Source organism: Acipenser ruthenus, chromosome 7 (genome assembly GCF_902713425.1).
Source record: "Acipenser ruthenus chromosome 7, fAciRut3.2 maternal haplotype, whole genome shotgun sequence".
In the NCBI taxonomy this organism is placed as follows: domain Eukaryota; kingdom Metazoa; phylum Chordata; class Actinopteri; order Acipenseriformes; family Acipenseridae; genus Acipenser; species Acipenser ruthenus.
Genome location: NC_081195.1, coordinates 34,111,347 through 34,134,022, shown reverse-complemented (window position 1 = coordinate 34,134,022; position 22,676 = coordinate 34,111,347). Strand labels below are relative to the sequence as shown.

Below are 22,676 nucleotides of genomic sequence, written 5' to 3'. Positions count from 1 at the left end.
ATGCCACTTCCAGGCTATTCTACTGCTCACTCTAGCATTGCAGGAAAGTCAAACATTACGTCCTGTAATTCCAATCTGATATCATTCGGCCCTGTTCACAAAGCTTAAAAAACCCAACAAAACTCTTGTTTAAAATAATATTTTTTAACACTGGAACATAAAAAAAAAGTGATATTCATGAAACTGTTCTAGACTCAAAATGAATATGCTATATAATCACTGTTTTTTATTAATAAGAATCACTCTTTTAAAAAACTCATGAGATGATCTGACTAACTTTTAAATATAAAATAATAGACTAAGAGCTAACTGGGTCTCAGCAATGGAAATAAGATGTACATTAAATACAGATGTGCAAAATAATTCACTTCAGGCCGTGCTAAACCATTTACTAAATCTTATCAATATGCTGCATGTTAGGTTTGAATCACCTCTTTGATTAGCGTATCAGTTGGTCTTTTTGTCATGCCAGTCGTATGATCTGATCCTCACAAATCTGGCATTTAAACATTGTGATTATCTGTTTAACTTCTTCGCTGCTGCTGTAGACATTTTCACTTGGTACCATTCTTTTACACCAGTGTTTGATTAAAAACATTAGAAAATGATATACTCTAACCCAAAACAAATACTTTGCACAGGAAATCAGAAGCTTATGTTTTCATACATTTTGTCTCCAGTTTCAAAAATCATGCTTTCAGATCCTAATCGCTTATGAATAACATGACAAATTATATTAAGAATCTAAAAGTGTTTTATACGGTACAGTTAAAAGTGTTAACCCCAACAAAGTTTAATATTCACAAAACTGTTCTGACAATAAAGATACTTTTTAAATATATAGGCCCATTTGTTAGCATTTAAAAAGGTTCTACTTTCTTCCAAAGTTTTCTGAAGGAGTATTACAGAAACCAAACTGCATATCCATTGTAAACCCGGATTCATAACACTGTATTACTTCAGAGTGTACTCTTGTGAGATGATGTCTCCCACAAAGATCAAAACAGGGACCCCAATTGAAAAGGGCTTTCAAAACAAATCTTTTAAAATCTCCTTCTTGAATCAAGTGCTCAAGCTCAGGGATGTGGAGTGGTCTGATTCACTGTTTCCAAATGCCATAAATAAACTACATTGCAACACAATGGTGCAATCAATCCAAGGTTAAAAGGCCATTTGAAGTAGATGAGTCCTGTAGGTGCAACAACACATTGATATGCAAAAATGTAAGTATGAAATACAGGGAGGGATGTACAGACAGACAGACACCACTATACACCTCTGGAATCTGATATGCAAAAGTATGCCGTACATACACACTGTATGATCACCTCCACTATATCCCCTTTGCAGAGGGTTTCATCCCCAGCAAGGGGCAGTAACAGTATTAAAGAACAGCAAACAGAACAAAAAAACTAAAGAAACTTGGAACTAAGTGCAGTTATTTGTTTAAAACAATCTGCTTGGTCAGATGTTGGTCAGGGTCTGTCCTGTCTGAGTCCACAAAATCATCTTAGGAAATACCAGCTTGAACAGAGCCTCCAACACTGCAGTCCGGCAGCCACGCCACAAAGCTACTAACCCTATCACATCCCAGTGAACAACAGCCTAAAGCCACCACGTTGTTAGAAAGCATTAAGATGCATACCCATTATTTGATCAGGTTTAAGATTCACAGCCGTCCACAGCATTATCACAGCGATATCACCATGTTGTTTTAAATCACGTCCACAGTAAATGACAGTCCATGGGAACAGCAAAACACTGAACAAGATAATAAAGATGAAAGCGTGCGTCTTTGGGGAACTTTCCCAGCTATGCTGCAAATTATATACATGTACCTTGAGAGCTAGTAGCTCCAAAAGTCATTTTAATGTGCCTTCCTGTTTCATGGTGTTTGCAATCATTCTGAGTGCTTCTGTTGCTCAAATACTGAGTTATTACATTTTTTTCAATAAAATAAACTGAACAGCCTTCCTCATTCAATTTAAGTCATGTAACAAGCTGGTATGATCATGATTCCCATTTGCCCCATAATACCATCACACTAGCACTGGCATTCCCTTTACACTGTATATGGATATACACACATATACACAGAGAGTAGGTGAGGTTCAAGATAAAAACATTGACCACCTAGCCATTGTCTGGCAGGTTCAGACAGCAACTGTGCCCTGGAGAGCAGCCCTATCCATTCTTCTAGTCTAGTGCATTCTCCATGGGGTTGTGGCAGTGTGCCCTGCCTCTGTGTGTATTTTGTGTTATATGTTGCATGTGGTGTGTTAATGTTGGTCTATAGGTATTGGTGCACGGGATATAAATGGGTCTGTGTAGCACGAGTGATTTAAAATATATAGTTGTATTTAGGCACGGTATTGCACAATCACTTCACGTGCAGATAAAGTATGTAATAATATGTGAGCACGGGGAATGCACAAATTAGTTCATGTGCTGGGGCTCAAGTGAATGATTCATTAGTAATTGAATCCCAGTACAGCTGCGTAAATAGCTGCACAATTCACTCACTCGGGGTTGTGTATTCGGTGAGTGGAGAACGGGTGTGGAGAGGAGGAATAAAAAGTAAGAGAAACAATAACAATTGCTACTTTGTGCTTGAGGACCAGCACAGTACTTGTTTGCTTGTCTGTTCATCCGCTGTTTTGTCTGTCTGTTTGTTTGGCCATTGCGCCATTTATTTTGAGTGTTTTGTTGTGTTTGGTTTAAACCCTTTATTTTACAATAAACCGGCGCTAGCAAGCACCTTCACCATTTCACTCGCTGTGCTGTGTGTGTTTTTATCGGGTCTGACATCACCGCTCAGGCCAGCTTGCCACAGGGGTCTATTCCATTGAGCTAAACCAGTGGCTACCAACATATCCAGGATAAGGAGCAGTTACAGACCACTGCCAGCAGCACAGGACCAAGAACACAAGGGTCATTCGATGCCATCCGCAAATCCATACAAATACGGGTCATCATTTCAGAATTATCAGGGTTTTTCAATTAGCCCATCATACACTAATCCCCCAAATCCCAGTTTGCTAGCTAGATCACTGAGTTTTCACTGAAGCAAAGAAAGTGTGTACATTCTGAAAAATGCTAGAATGGTCTGAAGGACCATAGTCCATGCAGGACCATCGTTGCACAATGAAGTAAGATGCTAGAATGGTCTGAAGGACCATAGTCCATGCAGGACCATCGTTGCACAATGAAGTAAGATGCTAGAATGGTCTGAAGGACCATAGTCCATGCAGGACCATCGTTGCACAATGAAGTAAGATGATTCTGCATAATAAAATAACTAAGGCATCTCAATCTTCTGCGGTAAACTATGAGGCTGGATTATGAAATGTGTGTAACTTGCAGGAACAATCCCCGTACACCATTTGATTTGACTCTAACGAATATGAAAATCAAAATGGTGTTCCAAAACACACATGGCTCCAGAGGATACTAACATCTAAATTAGCGATGTGCTATTGACAATTCTCATGAAACTGGATGGCACAGTAGAAATGTCCTCATTCACACACATCTGACACTGAATTTCAACTCCGCTTTTAATATTGCTTCCAGGACTGAGCAAATATGCAGAGCTGACTATCAGTGCTTCACCAATATCCACCTGGCAAAGCAAGCATTAAAACACAGAAAAGGATACAACAAATATGGGTTTCTTACTGGGGAATTCAATGTAGAATTGTCATTATTGCATTGATTACAGTGGTGTTAATTAATAAAAGTGTAGTCTACTCTACCGTACATGTACAACACATTGCAATAATTAAACATGTTAGAAAGCCTGGGGTTAATTTGTAAACAATAATCTTTTAAGGGTGGAAATCCGTATGACAGAATGTGAGAAGAATTTGAAAACATCATGTGATCAGGAGCTTGTCCCAATTGACTCTTATTATATTCTGTCCAGAACATTATCAGGAGTGATATTAAGCAGGTTGGATTGTACATGGGCTGGACTATTGATGAGTGCATAATGGCTGCTGTGGTCACTGCACCTTGCTGTAAAATTAAAAAAGCTTGCATGAAGAATTAGCAATATGTTTCTGTAATTTCAGATGTGCCATAATATATGCATTTCTTATGGGCTATAAAAAATTATGCGAATTCCAAAACAGAATAAAAAATAATATATAAATAAATAAAATGAATACACAGTATGGAGAATGATCTTAGGAGTGCTCAATCCTGCTGAAGCTTCACAGGAAACACTTCTAGAATGTATTTTGCTAAATTTCCTTCTCTGCCCAGTTTCCTCTCATTTCTTTTAGACACCGTTTCTGAACCACACATGACCTTAATACAACATAGGGAAGAGAAGAAAAAAATATATATCAAAAACAGACTGACCCTACCCTTCACATACGATAATGATTTAGCAAATATTTTAAGTAACAGCGAACCTATAAAGTTGGCGTCAGTAGTTTTAAGACTTAAGAAAACATTTTCTCACTTCTCATTGTCACAACATCATTCTCACCAGCCCCGCACTGCTTTGCTTCAGATTTTTATCTTAAATGTCCCAGTGTTACTCCAGATCTATGCCAGAGAATGACAAAGCACTGTGTCGGGGTGCAGTGGGCTAAGGTCACAGTAGGCAGCAGTGTGGAGTAGTGGTTAGGGCTCTGGACTCTTGACCAGAGGGTTGTGATTTCAATCCCAGGTAGGGGACACTGCTGCTGTACCCTTGAGCAAGGTACTTTACCTAGATTGCTACAGTAAAACCCCAACTGTATAAATGGGTAATTGTATGTAAAAATAATGTGTAAAAAATAATGTAATTGTATGTAAAAAATAATGTGATATCTTGTAACAATTGTAAGTCGCCCTGGATAAGGGTGTATGCTAAGAAATTATTAATAATAATAATAATAATAATAAGGTACTGCAAGGGTTACTGCATGTGTATTTTTCAGCAGAATGCCTGCAATATTATGTGACTCACTAACACACTGCAGGTAAAAGTACTGAGAGCAGCAGGAGCGGACTGCAGTCTACATGAATCACAAAAATAAATGCTGTGGCCCTCAAAGCTTTGTTTATCCCCCGACCGGCTGAAAAACATCTTGCTCTGGACCGAATTTTGATCCAAATCTTTGCTGACATTTTAAAAAGATCAAGAGGACGCGTTCTTTCTGGTTTGTAATCCATTCATTTATACATGCCACAGAGAAGGAGACTGTTAACTGGTTTTAAAACACTAGAATAAAACTATCTAAAAAATCACTGTGACCTACATCCACTATATGCATGCTCCAGGCTGGGGGGGGGGGGGGGGGGGGGGCAGAAAGTCTGAAATCAGCATAAAAGTGCATCAGACAGGAGGAGGTAACTGAAAATGATACAGTATGGCAGAGTTAATTAGCGTCTTTCAATATAATATAATTACATGCTACTGGAAATGATTGCAGGACATGGATAAACACTGTAAAAAAACTCATTGGATAGATTTTATGCACTTGAACATATATATCCTGAAAGTTGGGGAAACTGGCAGGGTGTTCAGATGTGAAACTAGAAACAGGCTTGAAGCAAGCAATCTTCCTCACCATCTTCCAACTGGCATATTGTATTTGTATTTGTGACCGAGTGTGCTGCCTCTTGAATCGAATCATAACTACTGTCCTGAAGGTCCAAGCAAGTTTACCTTATTGTGCTGAAAGATCCCATAACCTTGCCTCAAACTGGGGGCTCAGCATGAAAGTGTCCCAAAGGGTTGCTGCCTAACACAGCACAACACAGAGGAGGAGGAGGTTAGGGGTCACTGCTAGTGGTATTTAGCAATACTGTTACACTACATACATTTTAATGCATTTTATAGGATTTAAAAAACAACACCCTGTAGTGCCTGTTGTTGGTAAGTCCTGAGTTTTTGATAGTGAGAAACAAAAGCAGTTAAAGCCTGTGGTGGGCTGTGATCGTAAACAGATTTAACTTGTTCTGACTAGGTAGCGTGTGAACACTGCTACTGGAAGTATGACGGATCAAATCTCTTCAGCATAGAAAAAACATGGGTAAAACAGGAATTAACTGAAGTTTGTAAAATGTTAAAAAGTTAACCCAGGTCAGTACATCTAAGGAATACTCCAAAGAGCAACACATGCCGAATGACTGGGGGTTACAGTGTGCTTTCAACAGATTCTGTTACACTGGATATTTTGCCCATGTTGTGTTTTCAGGTGACATCCGAACAGCAAAAAATACAAACCTACCAGCATTTGCGCTACAGCACTCATATAAGGAACCAATGATGAGAGAAGGTGCTAAAAGACATGCCGGAAGATTCATTTCGTGATGCTCGGGTATTAAAAATAGGTTTGTGGTTAAGTTTCTGCTCTTTGTCACTTTGTCACATTGCCTTTAGCACACTGAGCATTTCATTTATAGGTCCACAATTTAATGATCAGTAAAAGATGTTTAAATTATTTATATTCCAGCAAGAAATATTTATGAGGTTTCATGGCGGACTAGTTATAATAATAGAGGAACCCCAGACTGTGTCTATGTTACTGTATTTACAGTGGGTACTTTTATTCTTTAGTTAGAATACAGTCTTAAGTCATTACAATATCTTTAAATGCATAAATCATTCATGCCTGCTGGGCACTCGGAGTGGATACATAAAACAAATCACCTTCAAATGATTTTGTTGCTTATTCATCTTTTTTTGTTTTTGTTTATTAGGGTTTTAAAAAACCATTAACATAAATGCTTTCCTTTGATACACACAGACAAGCCGGAAGGTCTCAGTCACCTTTACCTGGCTGCCCTGCTCAAAGATTCCACAAGGACTTGTTAAAAGACAGTGAAGAAGAGCAGCCAAGAACCAACTCTCTCTTCTCCATCAAACCCATTGAAAGCACACCACCAAACACTCAGTTTCCAGCTCTACCGAGGGGAAAGTGGAAGTGTTGTTATTTCTCTGTAGAGTACTACCGATTCTGCATTCCATTTCACATTATTTACTGACTTTTTCTATGCAGGTATCCAAGTGCAGCTGAATGTGTGTGAATTGGGTTTGTAAGTGCAATATGCAAGTCTGGCTTTGGGGGTGTGATATTTGCTGCATATATTGGTCAGGCAGTGAGGGTGCTATTTAAAAAACAAGTGTTAAGAGATATAATCAATGCTGCTGATTGAATATTTATTTTTACTGGATGTCACTTTATAATTTTTCTTGCTCTCATTCACAGTGGCAGAATGACCGGGTGAATTGCACTGTTCGAAATTACGCCAAGCAGAATCGGAGCTTGATCTAGGGAAAGTAATTCTCAGAACTGAGTGGCAGTGGCAAAACACTGTAATAATGAGGAGGCAACAAAGCAGAACTAAGTGTAGTGATGGGGTGGGGAGGGGGGTTATTCTATAGCACCCTAAGAAAATAACCTTAAAAACCGGATTATGGCTAATGAAACTTTTCTAAACCTCAATGTATTGATCCATAGTACATAAAAACCATCCCATCCCTCCCACTTCTTGTCTAAATATGCGGATACGTTGAGGACCACATTCTGGGGAGACGTTTCCTCCATTAGTGCGTGTCGTGTGCATGCATGTAAAAAAAAATCTCCTACCACACACTGTTAGAACTTGTCTGAAGCTTGCAAAACTGCTTTGTTGATAACCTTTGTACCTAACTGTGCTGTCTCGTGCAGTTAATATTTATCAACACTGAGTTCCTGTTGCGGATCTCTGTACTGGTATTTTTCTGTCTGACAATAGAAATAAAAAAAAAAGTTTACAATAGTGAGAATTCCCTCAAGCAGAAGGTACTGCGTTTTCTGGCTGTGTCATTGTGTCTTTAATTGACTGGGAAAGCAAAGTCTGCAATTAAAACACAGCCTTCACAATGACTAGTTAAACTGTGTCTGGGTCTCCTATGGAAATAAGTCCGACAAGATGGATTTAGTGTCATAGCCATGCCTGGGACTGGTTACCTGCTTCCCAGTGTGAGTGGAGTGGGTTTCCCTAGACTGCACTTGCAGGTCTGCAGTGCTGAAACACTTCTGCGCTGTAGTGGTTTGTATCCTACGCTTACTCACTATATTTTTGTTTTCATCACAACCCCTTGTCTACAGTTCATTCTTGGCCCTCTTGAAAATGAGACATCTCAAACACTAAAATGTTCAATCACACATATATACAGTAAATACAGGTCTAAACAGAATTACGGTACTCTGCAACGATCCTTACAAACTGTGCAAATCCCATTAGGAACTACTGCATAAAGCACAGAGACTTCAGAGGCCAGGCTCACAGAAGAGGACTCTGTGCCAAACTGTTAAAGTACAGCACTCCGCTGCAGTTCAAGGTGAGTGGAAACACAGCATTCAGGCACCAGGTCAATAAAATGCACAGAGTATTATCTCTCTAATCTACTATTTTATCAGTTACCCAGAACAATATGCTCTGTTAAGAATGCAGCTCATGCAATTAGATCTAAACAAACTCACCGGAAGGCAGGTCATTAGACATGGTATATATCCCACCAAGATCTGCCCTTCCCGAATACAAAAGCCAAACTCGAGAAACTGTGATGCAAACGTACAGTGCTGGTGATTAAAAGCAGATTAACAATTAGTTCCTGTTCCCCACTTTGAATGTGTTGCAACAACCACGATAGTAGCTTCTGTCTTGGCCCCTCCCCTCCTTAAAACCAGAAAAGCAACATTCTCATGACTGCAAACCATGGAGACAAGAGTCTTTGTGTGTATTTATCTCCCTGCCAGCATGTTCTCTTTTACTGTGCACTGAAATATATTTCCTCAGTCACTGCCTGTTTGCTACATTCTTTTGAAGTTCAGTGCATTCCAATTTATCAGGCGGGAAATAACTCCTATTGCATAACAATATGATCCATCCCTGGTTTTACTATGAGTTTAATAAGACACTGCTAAGCTTGTTAAATACACACTTACATACACACTAATCAAGCTTGTATTAAAACCTGGAATGGGTGAAGCTGCTATGCAACTGGAGTCTTATTCCATCCTTGGGTTTCACAAGCACCCTCTTGCCTCTCACAATGTGAGTCTAACAGGTATGCCAGGCCACAGTTTGCAGCAGTAAGTTTTAAAGATTTTATATTTTGCTACACTGATAATATTTTACAGAAAACACCAAGAAAGCGAGTATGTTCCCAGTTGCCTTTCTGTCATTACACATATTTTCATATTTGTAACGCAGGTAAATGATGCATTTTGCATGTAACAGTTTAATCAAGTACTTCTCTCCCTGAGACTAAAGGAAACCTGCAGTTGAAGTCAACCCTAACAAACCTGTTTAACTTTACCTTCATTTCACTTTACAGAGTCTCACACTGAGCTGGGTTTCAAATCCAGTCTCTTGATTCTCAGGCCAACCTTTAAAGCAAACAGAACCTTCTATTTGAATGTTCCCTCCCAACAGACAGGTCCAAACAAGCTCCCTCTTGCCAGTGTCTGAACCAAATCAAGCACTCAATGAACAGTCCTCCAAGCCTCACCACCCCAGGCACAACTTGTCACCAACTCTCCTGTGCGCACACCAGTGAAGATACACAGTACTGCTGAGGAATATTAGCACATTTAATAAAAACAAGAAGCATCATCATTTATGTCTACAGTGCCTTGCGAAAGTATTCGGCCCCCTTGAACTTTGCGACCTTTTGCCACATTTCAGGCTTCAAACATAAAGATATGAAACTGTAATTTTTTGTGAAGAATCAACAACAAGTGGGACACAATCATGAAGTGGAACGAAATTTATTGGATATTTCAAACTTTTTTAACAAATAAAAAACTGAAAAATTGGGCGTGCAAAATTATTCAGCCCCCTTAAGTTAATACTTTGTAGCGCCACCTTTTGCTGCGATTACAGCTGTAAGTCGCTTGGGGTATGTCTCTATCAGTTTTGCACATTGAGAGACTGAAATTTTTGCCCATTCCTCCTTGCAAAACAGCTCGAGCTCAGTGAGGTTGGATGGAGAGCATTTGTGAACAGCAGTTTTCAGTTCTTTCCACAGATTCTCGATTGGATTCAGGTCTGGACTTTGACTTGGCCATTCTAACACCTGGATATGTTTATTTGTGAACCATTCCATTGTAGATTTTGCTTTATGTTTTGGATCATTGTCTTGTTGGAAGACAAATCTCCGTCCCAGTCTCAGGTCTTTTGCAGACTCCATCAGGTTTTCTTCCAGAATGGTCCTGTATTTGGCTCCATCCATCTTCCCATCAATTTTAACCATCTTCCCTGTCCCTGCTGAAGAAAAGCAGGCCCAAACCATGATGCTGCCACCACCATGTTTGACAGTGGGGATGGTGTGTTCAGGGTGATGAGCTGTGTTGCTTTTATGCCAAACATAACGTTTTGCATTGTTGCCAAAAAGTTCGATTTTGGTTTCATCTGACCAGAGCACCTTCTTCCACATGTTTGGTGTGTCTCGCAGGTGGCTTGTGGCAAACTGTAAACGACACTTTTTATGGATATCTTTAAGAAATGGCTTTCTTCTTGCCACTCTTCCATAAAGGCCAGATTTGTGCAGTATACGACTGATTGTTGTCCTATGGACAGAGTCTCCCACCTCAGCTGTAGATCTCTGCAGTTCATCCAGAGTGATCATGGGCCTCTTGGCTGCATCTCTGATCAGTCTTCTCCTTGTATGAGCTGAAAGTTTAGAGGGACGGCCAGGTCTTGGTAGATTTGCAGTGGTCTGATACTCCTTCCATTTCAATATTATCGCTTGCACAGTGCTCCTTGGGATGTTTAAAGCTTGGGAAATCTTTTTGTATCCAAATCCGGCTTTAAACTTCTCCACAACAGTATCTCGGACCTGCCTGGTGTGTTCCTTGTTCTTCATGATGCTCTCTGCGCTTTAAACGGACCTCTGAGACTATCACAGTGCAGGTGCATTTATACGGAGACTTGGTTACACACAGGTGGATTCTATTTATCATCATTAGTCATTTAGGTCAACATTGGATCATTCAGAGATCCTCACTGAACTTCTGGAGAGAGTTTGCTGCACTGAAAGTAAAGGGGCTGAATAATTTTGCACGCCCAATTTTTCAGTTTTTTATTTGTTAAAAAAGTTTGAAATATCCAATAAATTTCGTTCCACTTCATGATTGTGTCCCACTTGTTGTTGATTCTTCACAAAAAATTACAGTTTCATATCTTTATGTTTGAAGCCTGAAATGTGGCAAAAGGTCGCAAAGTTCAAGGGGGCCGAATACTTTCGCAAGGCACTGTATATGTGTGTGGGAGGGGAAAGATGGCACAGTTGTCAAGTTGAAATAAATGATCTTTGAGAGGTGTCAAGTTCATGTTGGGTATTTTACACTAAATATTAGTGTTAGGCTGATGTGTGAATTGTACTGTCAACATGAGAGACCACAGTACTTGCCTTAGAAAAAAAATCCTTTAGATAAAATAAATAAAACCCCAGAAACATCACACTATACGCTACTATAAAAAGATATAGCTTTATCTGTAGAGCTCTTCCATTTCAATAGATTTTTTGATTTCTATCATTTTCTACAGCTCTGTAAAACTGGCAATACATTTTTTTTAATTTTCTGTAGATTTCTCTAAATATCTACAGAGGGTTATATTAAAAGAAATACCTAAAACAAGTCTGTGTCTGTACATGTTGTCTGTATGTGTGTATGCATGTACAGTTTGTGTTCCATCCACACTGCCTCAGAGAGTCAAGGCAAGGCTCTCTCCCTAGACTCCATGTTTTCTATATGCCTCGTACAGGTATAAAGGAAGTAACTGAAGGTGCGAGTCAGCCACAACTGGTATCATGATTCAATATACACACTGTAAGAAAACAAAACTAGGGAGGGGTCTGAGATCAAGCACAGTGCTGGTGGAGTGCAGAGACAGCACAGGAAGGGTGAAGTATACTGCATGGAGCAGGGGGCTGCATTTGTCTCATATAGATTAATGGTAAAGCAGCATTTGGTTTTGTTTTTTGAGCTCATGAAAAGGGGATAACGGCACTGTATATAGTGAGCCTCATTGCTTACCCTCACTGCACTGCAACAACCCCCTGCCTTTCAATCCTGGGTCTCTCTCAAGCACTAGAAATAGGGCTGAAGGGCCAAATTATGCAGTGGATTGTTTAATAATGTTACAGCGATAAGAAGCTTAGCTGGTTTACACACACAAACACACATTATATCCAAACCAGGGCACAGCGCTCCCAGCCTGGCATTCAGCAAGCTGTACACATGCTAGGCATCTTTTGCAGATAGGTATGAAACAGAAAAGACATGGGACATTTCATAATGGAGAAACTGTATCTCTGTCATTAATTAAATTGAAATCCTGAATTGAATTAAAACACTGAATTTGACACAGCAGCAGCTGTAGCACAGGGAAGGCTTATGCTGGTAATCCCCAAGGTGGTTTAGTTTGCATTTACAATTGGCAGGCAGGACTCTTTGAGCTCATGGGAGTTGGCATGTGTTCTGTGGCTGACTCCTGTCTTCCTGTATGAGAAGGTGTCACCTTGCCTGGCAGCATTGCCCTCAGGATCCCACGCCTAGTATTATTAGTCTCCTGTCAGCAGCCAGTGTACATGAAGGGACTGGGAGATCATGTAAAGTTGTAGGAACACCAACTGGACTGTTCCCAGCACACTGAAATGCCCATGCCAGAATACAATGTAGTGGGACAAGCTCCTGATAATATTACTCACATTTAAACCGTCATACAGCTGACTTTGGGAAAATAAAAGCATGAAACCAGAAGGTCTACATACAAGTAAGCTGCTGTATAGAAATGTTCTCGATATAAAGAATGGTAGAGCCACATACTGTAGCATACAGAGCACTGATACAAAAACAAAACCATGCCACATTGTAAAGCAATCCAGAACACATTTACAAATGCACTGCAGTGCATAATGCCATCTGCTTTAATAAATAATTCATAATGAGTATGATATTTACAGCAAATACAGCAATGCGATATCAAAGAGCATAAGGCACTACAGAACAGCGATGACAGATTTCAAAATCCACAAACAATATCAGTGGCATCTTTCATGTCATAACACAATACAGTTTGTACCATGAAAACACTGCTGTGCCATCAACACCGACAGATCCACACACAGAATATTAGTCCTAACTAGTCAAAGTGCTGCAGGTTAAGTTACAAAGATAATCAATTATTGTGCTTTTTTATTATTATTAATTTCTTAGCAGACACCCTTATCCAGGGCGACTTACAATTGTTACAAGTTATCACATTATTTTTACATACAATTACCCATTTATACAGCGACTTACAATTGTTACACAATGTCACATTATTTTTACATACAATTACATTATTTTTTACACATTATTTTTACATACAATTACCCATTTATACAGTTGGGTTTTTACTGGAGCAATCTAGGTAAAGTACCTTGCTCAAGGGTACAGCAGCAGTGTCCCCACCTAGGATTGAACCAACGACCCTCTGGTCAAGAGTCCAGAGCCCTAACCACCACTCCACACTGCAGTGAGATTAATTACATACAGCAGTGAGATTAATTACAGCTCAGCAACACATTCCCCTGCCACCCACCCCCACCTAGTGAATTAAGCATCATAGCTCAGCACTAATGCACAGATAGACCTATTCATTCTACAGCATGATCATTAGCGCAAACGTACAGATGGGCAGGCTAGGTGGTGCTGTGGGTTAATTCACAAGCCTCTCTTGCCTTTTGGTGGTGGTCTCAACCTGGACCACAGTTAACTAGTCATGGTAGAACATCAGCTACACGACCTTGAATAAAGCACATACACTGACCATGAATAAAGCACGTGTCCCCGGGCCCTATCGGGTCTAGTACACAGCTGCCAGGTGTGAGTGCACTGAATGATTCTCTTGAGTACTGGGCTGCAGGATGTTTATAAGCCCATCTCCCTGTGGCTCAGAGCAGTTTTATAAATAGATTAGAAGTTGAGGAAGTTTTCTCAACACTGCTTTGTGTTTTCTTTTGCATCTGCCTACAGAGAAACACTGAATTCACGAGTCCTACAGTATCTGCCACTGTATGCCTGTAAGCTCGGGGTGTCTAGAGCAACAACATGCAAGCGTCGTGGAAGAAATAAAAGCAAAAGCTCGCAGGTATACTGTGTGAAATTAATTACTTTATTGATCAGGATCTAGATAGATGAAAAGTTGAATAGAACCTCTGCATGAAACAAACACAATTATATTGCCAGGCAGAACGGGTTTCCACGTATTCATTTCCTAATTACGTTTACCAGGAACAAATCATCTGCTCAATCAATCTGCTCAATATACAGTACAGTGCTCCATCCATTGTTCACGATTCGATAATTAACGCATCTGGTTAATTCAAAGTTAGGCCCTGTTAATGAATTAGTACATTTACTATATTTTACTGTAAAGGTGTGTAAAAACTATACAATGAATTCATATCAGCCCTGGCTCTTCCAGCTATCAAGGAATGATTTACATTTTTTTTTTCTTTGTGATATTAACAGACAACTCTGTACATTCCATCAGCTTACTGTAGGTTACCAAGATACAGTTACTTTGTTGGGCAAGTACAGATCACGGGTTTCAGAGAGGAGCCAAAAGAAGCCAAAGTCCAAGAAAACTCCCGGACATCTAAACAGAACTTAAAGAGTAAGTAGCGGGGTTCTGCGTTATTATTATTATTATTATTATTTATTTCTTAGCAGACGCCCTTAACCAGGGCGACTTACAATCATAAAGCAAAAACATTTCAAGCGTTACAATACAAGTAATACAATAAGAGCAAGAAATACAATAACTTTTGTTCAAGTAAAGTACAAGTTTGACATTATACGTTTGACGTTATACGTCCCCGCGTGTTGCTACAACTGTTTAAATAAGTACTTGTAATTTTTCTTTTCATTGTTAACATCCCGACAGCTTTTTACACTTAGAACTTTATTTTTGTTTCAAAGCTGTTTTCAAAATGGCCGCTCTAGGAGGCCTCTGATTAAAGGGCAAGCAATCTGTCAATCATAATTCGTTTAAATGAACTGATCTTTTATTTTTTTAAACATAACGCTATTTATGACTATACTAGTTACTGTGGCGAGTACAGAAAGGTCCTTTTCAAAGCTGAAATTGATCGAAAACTACCTTAAAAGTTCCATGACCCAGGAGAGACTGAGAGAATGATTGGACTGTGAACGGGCTATGTGATTAGATGTGAAAGCCTTAACAGGGGAGTTTGTGCAAAAAAAGGCAAGACGGCAATCTTGTTTTCAGTAAAATAAGTTGCATTTTTCATAATGCAAGAGGGTACACCATTCTCTAGTCTCACAGCAGCAAGCAGGCACCAATTCTCCAGTTCCTCACTGGTCAAACAGACGAGGACTACTTCACTGAGAACAATTCCAAGCAAAACGGGAAGGAAGACTGATTAAGATTAAAAGGAATTGAAATAAAGTAACTGTTACAGTCAGCACTCACACATCTGACCCTATAAAATTTTGACTTCAGTGGCGGTTAAATGAGTGTGACGCATATCTGATTATTTAATCTGATTTGACGTGTATGTAGGTGAGCACGTTGAAACCTACCCCCCAAACAACCCCCTGCTCTGCACACACACACCCACGCACACACACACAGAAACACACACACATTTCGTACGGAAATATGACTTGGGTTTGAGGAACTGTACAGGGAGACGTTGATTCTTTAATTGAAATTTGTTAGCGCACGACTAACACCCCACCATATTTTGCGTCACGCCACCAAATCAGCGAGATAGTTTCAGGAGGGGCCGTCGCACATACAAAATGTTTTTCTCCCAAAATGACCCTGATGAAGCAATGTTCCCCAGACCAAGGGATCAATGAATTTACACAAATGCAACACTGACATCAGCTTGTAAGGAGAACAAAATAGGCAATTATATTAATGCACTTGATAATTATAACCATGCTCTAAATCACTGCAGGAAGAGCAATTATAACACTGGATCGTTATTGCTGTGTTACCCATTTGACAATGTGGGCAGTAATCCTTACACAGTCAGTGCACTAGAGAGGACATTTTGAGAAGAGCTTTGAAACAGACTGTAAAGTTCAGTGTAAAACGTTGTCAGGATATTAACAATGAAAATAAAAATTCCAGGTGGAAAAGTGAAAAGCTATATTTTCAGAACCACGCTACTTACTCTTTAACCTTAATTTCGGAGTCCAAATCATCCATTTTATGCAGGCTGGCTAATATCTATTCTTCTTGGAGTGTTGGCCTGATTTCGTTTTCCTAAAGCACAACATAAATGTACATCATTTTATTTCAACAGAGAAAGCAGTAGATTTGGATACCTTTTGTTTGAGAGACTTTCAAAACCACACAGGCTCCTTCATCGGGGACCTGGGGATGCGAGCTGAAACAGTGCGGTTTACCTTTCTTTTCTGAAAAAAAAACACACAAAACAAAACAAATCAGGAAACATTCTTTTTTATTAAACAATTACGTAAAGTAATCTAATGTAGATTTTATTTTTTGTATTTCCACTACAATAGCAGGTTTTGTTGGCCAGGGCTGGAAATAAGATTCCTGTTGCACAGCAGTTTGATCCATTTCTAGTTTTACTATGGGTTTAATAAGACTCACCTGAGCTTGTTTCCTAGACACTATGGCTAATCAAGCTTGTAATGCTGTAATACCTGGAATGGGTGAAACTGCTATACAATAGGAGTCTTATTTCCATCCCTGAATTTGCATTGACAAAAAACCTTAAAGACATTCAATCTTTGGTTGTCTGATTGTGAGTCCTGTATAGTTAATTCTAGCAGTGGGGTGAGAGAATGGTAAACTGCAAACAGGTAACAGAGGTGCAACATGAATGGTTGCATACTGTAGGAGGTCTGGTTAATACACTGTGGGTCTCACCTGAACTGCAACTGCTGACGATAGCAGTCTCAAGCACCTGACCAATTCTGGTCATTTTAACTATAAAACCTGGAGTGAAAAAATGGCCCTCAAGGGTTGTGTCCTCCCCACCCCACCGTAATAAAAACAGCTCTCCAGGCCCTTGCAATTTCCCTGTTGTATTTTGCACAGAATCCAGGTCAAACTGTTTTGTCCAATTATATAAGATCCCAGCTCAGTACTGAGGTAAAGGTTTACCACCATTAATACAATATACCAAATACATTACATAACAGCGAACAGTGTTCACGCTGTCATGGCTAGACGGGTCTTACTGTCGGAGAGCAAGTGTTACAAAACCATTAGTGTGGATTACCTTAAACCACAAACAGACACACACACAAGTAGGTGGTTACTTAGGTGCAACGGAGGGTCAAGACAGGCTCTCCTCTGTATTGGAAACTGTGTTCAACACATCAACTAAGTGCTTTGGGGGTGGGGGACTGTCACAAAGACGGCAAGAGTGGGTGGCGTCAGACCAGACAGGAATACACAGACAGAGACGGTGGTGATGATGAGCTGAGTGCAATGGCTGCACTCAGCGTTTATTAACAAATAAAAAGGTTTTAAATGGTACACAAAACAGGACACGGCACTTGCGCCAAAATAAAGAGACAGACAAAACGGACTAACACTAAACAAACGGTGCACGGAGACAAACAAACACGGTGAGAACAAACACTTATATTTCACGTTTTTACTGCTTTAACTCTCCTCTCTCTCTCACCCGTTCTCCTCTTCCGAACACCCAACCCTGACTGACTAAAAATGTGCCTATTTATACTGTTGTGCTGGGATTCAATTACTAATTAATTATTCACTTGAATCCCAGCACGTGAATTAATTCTGTGCAACCCCGTGTTCACATATTATATTTAACCAGCACGTGAAGTGATTTGTGCTCTCCTCGTGCCTAAATACAAATCTACACTTTTTAAATACACGTGAAACACAGACCCGTTTATATCCCGTGTACCAATCTCTATACACCAACATTAACACACGCACGCAACATACAACACAGAACACACAAATGCACACAGGGGCGGGGCACTTTGCCACAGGGACCCATTTTAAAGAAACCATCAAATTTGAATATGAGGTTGTTTTGAAAACCCAGCATAATCCATAGCAAGCTCTACCCACTGCTATTTACTACACTATGCTGACTATGCAGTCACAGTATCCTTGCATCAGTTTAATGACTTACACAACATGGATTATGACTCTGTGTAAGAACGTGATGCATTATCCAACGCGTTCTTGTATTTTCATATATAAGCAGACTGCTTATGACGCAAATACATTTGCAACAGCAACAGAAAAAATGCAGCAAAACATTTGAACAGCACTGTATGGTACTTGTCAGTAGATGGAGGCTATCACTGAATGTTCTGTCACCTGGTGTGCCAGATTTCCTATCAAAACACATTCTTTCCTTCAGTTTAATTTTACAACTACCCGGCTGTATAAAACTCCACAGACCACTTAGCAACCGAGTCTGTAAAGGACAAGCTGAGCACTGTGCCGGCTATATGAGATTGCAAGTAATGAAGACATCTGAAATCAAGTCACAAATTCAGCTCCCGTGGAGAACTCCACTTGCAATGATTATTGATTCAGTTAATACATTGTGTGTTTCTTACAAGAGCGTGTCTAAAAAGACTATGAAACCAATGCCGTTGGGGCTCCAAAACATAGCCAGCAACAGCAGCAGCATATTCAAATAGAAGCAAATGGAGACAGCTTTGCAGGAGAAGTAACTATACGTTGCACAACCTTATCTATGGTACGGAAAGCAGTAGAAATGTTCCTGATGATTAAGCAGCAAATAAAAAAATAAAAAAATGACTTCCTCTTTGTGGGGGATTTTCATTTTAAATTATGCTCTGCTTATGTCCCCCCCCCCTCCCCAGCAGGGTTTCTAAGACATTAAAACATTTTTTCACCTGTATGAAAATACAGAGCCCACACTTTACCATAGTAAATCTGTAGCAGTAATTTTGCAGTTTTTCCCTTTACATCTTTGGGCTTTACAGTGCTTACCAATGCTAGTATACCATGTTTTCACTATGCTTTATTACACTTTGCTACCCTTTATAAAGGAAGTACACACTGATTTCCTTAACAAGCTGCAGTTAGTATAATCCTTGTACCTTTCAGTAAATCATTCCTGGTAATAAGCACTACACAGTAATTGAGCACCACTAAGGCTTTACAATCTATTTCTTTCCCTCTACTAGCATCAGCAGCATTGTCGCAGCCAAGAGCAACATTATCACAGCCGGCTGCTGTTTCTTGTATTTTGAACTGTGTGGTACTGTGTGGTATTTAACAAACGGGGTCAATTTCCACAGCAATGCTTTCAAAAAATCACCTGCCACAAAGTACAGACAAACACATATACAAAGCTAGCATAACACAAATATTCATGACCTAACTCCACAAAGACTGTCCTTCAATTTATTTATTATATATATATATATATATAGAGAGAGAGAGAGGCAGCTTTTACACAACCTCTGTAAATGTCTCAATGTTTCTCTCTGTTTATTGCAGTATAAAAAGGGGAGCGGCTCTTTTTGTGGCAAATACAGTTTAGTATTTTACTTGAAAAACACTCTAATTAATTCTTCAACAAAACAAAATACAAATCTACCAGTACCTGATAATGTCGGTTGTTTTCCACGGAAATACATGTCCACAGTCTTTGGTGTAGATTGCTTATAAAAATATAAATAAATAAATACATAAAACCCCAATCCAAGCAGTTTTAAATGCTATCGCTACACATCCTACTCACACACAACCATCTTCTATTTTACAAGGGAAGTTAACTGAATTAATATTGTTAATACTTAACTTAGCCTGGGCTGTGCCTTTGGTACAACAACACGCCTCCAGTTGTTCCAGAAGTACCCTAAAGAGACTCACATGCTGTGTTTGATAGCCTTGACATGCAATCAACTTACAAATGACTTGCTTTGGAATAAAAAAATCCCCCTCTAAGTGCAGGTGGACATCCTAGTTCTCGGAAGCTTTGTTTCAGGGTCATGCATTGCACTTTTTCTTTACTCACAATACAGTAGAACCTACCATATTCAATCCTATGAGACGATCCCCTCTATTAACCGATGGACCTCTGCCATGTGTCATTTACACATGCTGCTACAAAATGAATGGTACCGATGGAAACAGATCAATGCACGTTTTATTACGTGCACGGGAAGAACTGTTTTTGGAATGCTGGTTTGTAAATTCCCAAATGCTGTATTGCAGTGCTTTGTTTTGCAATCATTTCCAATGATTTTCTCTGTACAGTATACTCACAGCCCTGTACTTCTGTGTCAAATCTGGACAGTTGCACTATACTTAAAACAGCAGAAAGACCAAATGTAAGAAAGAATGAGAAGGAAACCTATGCACGCACATACAGAGGGTCCTCGCAATCACAAAGTACCTGACAGTAAAACATATTTGTACCAAATCAAGAGTTTAGCACAGTATAGCCAAATGCAATCTAAAAAGTCTATAGAGGCTAGGAGTGTAAGATAGTTTGTTTGAGATTGATACAGAATCAAGGCAGTTATAGTGTTCGGTGTGACAGACAGAGACAGACTGAGCCGTACCTCTCTACCATATTTGTATATAGCAGACAAACTTACTTGCCCTTCATTGAAGTAAAATAAAAAACACAAGAAAATACAGTACCTCAAATATTTTCAGCACAAGGTAAATAGTAACAGTAACAGGGCAGCAGTGTGGAGTAGTGGTTAGGGCCCTGGACTCTTGACCGGAGGATTGTGGGTTCAATCCCAGGTGGGGGACACTGCTGCTGTACCTTTGAGCAAGGTACTTTACCTAGATTGCTCCAGTAAAAACCCAGCTGTATAAATGGGTAATTGTATGTAAAAATAATGTGTAAAAAATAATGTAATTGTATGTCAAAATAATGTGATATCTTGTAACAAGGGGATAAGGGCATCTGCTAAGAAATAAATAATAATAATAATAATAATAATAATAATAATAACAACAACAATATTGCTACTGTACATAAAGAATGGATTTGAAAGTCTTGCCTAGGACACAGCAACTGAATGACGTGGATTCAACCTGTTTCTTTAAAGCAAAATGTTCAGATACTATAAAATCTGACTACAGGATCTCAACCATCGTATTTTACTGCGTGTTCAGCAATACTGTTGGCTCAGCAAATTGCTAAGGACCACCAAGGGCATACAGGCAGTACAGAGTAATAGAAGTAAACATTTCAACACACAGATTTACACCACACACACAATGTGATTTTATTGACGCTGCGGGCTTAAAAATTGAAAGAATGTGGAAAGCTTCAACCCTGACTAAAGACTTGCTCTGTAAGCAAGTTCAAGGTTATGAAAGGCGTCCTATGCTGCAGATGCCGATTACAACAATTGCCTTAGCACCCGTGTTTCAATAGATGAAAAGTCACCACACCATGTGATTTCTTTGGAATCAGGAAGATATCAACATGAGCCAACAACTAGGACTCTACAGGCAAAGATAACGTCAGGTGGAAAAAAGATTAAAATTCAAATTTGGAGCAACATAATCCCCAAAAAATGACTGTAAATGGACAGTAAAGAAAAGGTGAAAATTATAAATAAGAGTTGAAGCTACTTGTCAATTAAAAAAAAAAAAACGTTTTACCTCAACATATATAAAACTTGATCAAACCCAGCTAAAAAACGTTACAATGAGTGATCCGAAAATTCAAACCGCTCAATCACATAACCAATCAGCTGGTGCCTATAGTAGACTGAAGAAGTATTAGCCAAAACATTTCTCATAGTGTTTACCATTGATGAAAAGCAGCTCCCGATGTTCTGTGCAGACTGGTCTGGTGCACGCGCTTTGTGTACATGTGGAGGAGCCCTTGCCTTCCCTGGGTTATTAGCTGTTGCAGCTCCTTCTGCTGCTGCTTGTGTAATTAAAACAGAAGTCCTGCTGGGCCACTGCCGGACAGCTGCAGCCCTGGTCAATTACTGTCAAGGCAAATGCACATAAAATTACCAGCACTGCCATTTTAAAGCTGGAATGAATATCACATGCAATTAATAATAAAGGGGGTTGTATTCAGTCCCTATGTAGAAAGGGAATAACAAAGCTGTATATTTTCAATGTACTGGTACTTACAATCCTACAGTTATGTTGACAACTTCATAGGCTACCTGAAAAATTACATCTGCATTACACCTCCCTTTCTCTTCCCATCCAGTGCTCCCTTCTTAACTAAAACACTGTCCAGTGGGTACCTGGACCATAGCTGCTGACCAAGTCCCCCTCAGAATGCTGTAAAGTCTACCCTGACGGCCAAGCACACCTTCAAGATGATAATGTAACTCATGCTGTGTTCTGGTATTGTCTGTGATTGGTTCACAATCATCTTCATTGGCCGACACAATCCCTGGATCTCAATCCAGCAAAGAATCTGTGGAATCGATTTGAATAATTCTTCCGTTGACCCAGTTGCATGAAATAGGGTAAGTGTGAGACACCTATATTTCTCAGGACCAAAGACTATCAACAATGCAAATAAACAAGACAGCCCCGTCCATATGTGAAATCTGAATACTTGATATCTGATACACCGTAACAGTGACTGACGTTTTCATCCTTCTCTGTGTAACATAATTCCATTGTATTTTTGCTAAATTACCCGTATTGACTGTATTTCTACA

General features: G+C 39.5%; 1 protein-coding gene across 5 annotated transcripts in view; it reads right to left on the bottom strand.

Annotated features, from left to right (window-relative positions):
• The window catches only part of LOC131737501 (FYVE, RhoGEF and PH domain-containing protein 4-like), a 138,982-nt gene that overhangs the window by 44,450 nt on the left and 71,856 nt on the right, over positions 1 to 22,676 (bottom strand). For 3 of the 5 annotated variants that reach the window (XM_059026809.1, XM_059026810.1, XM_059026814.1), the window contains exon 2: positions 16,344 to 16,433. In XM_059026809.1, coding sequence (XP_058882792.1) covers positions 16,344 to 16,433 — 90 coding nt within the window. Of the gene's footprint in view, positions 1 to 8,468; positions 8,607 to 16,343; positions 16,434 to 19,618; positions 19,819 to 22,676 lie in introns of those variants that run through there. The other 2 variants (XM_059026811.1, XM_059026812.1) reach the window with 2 other exon arrangements.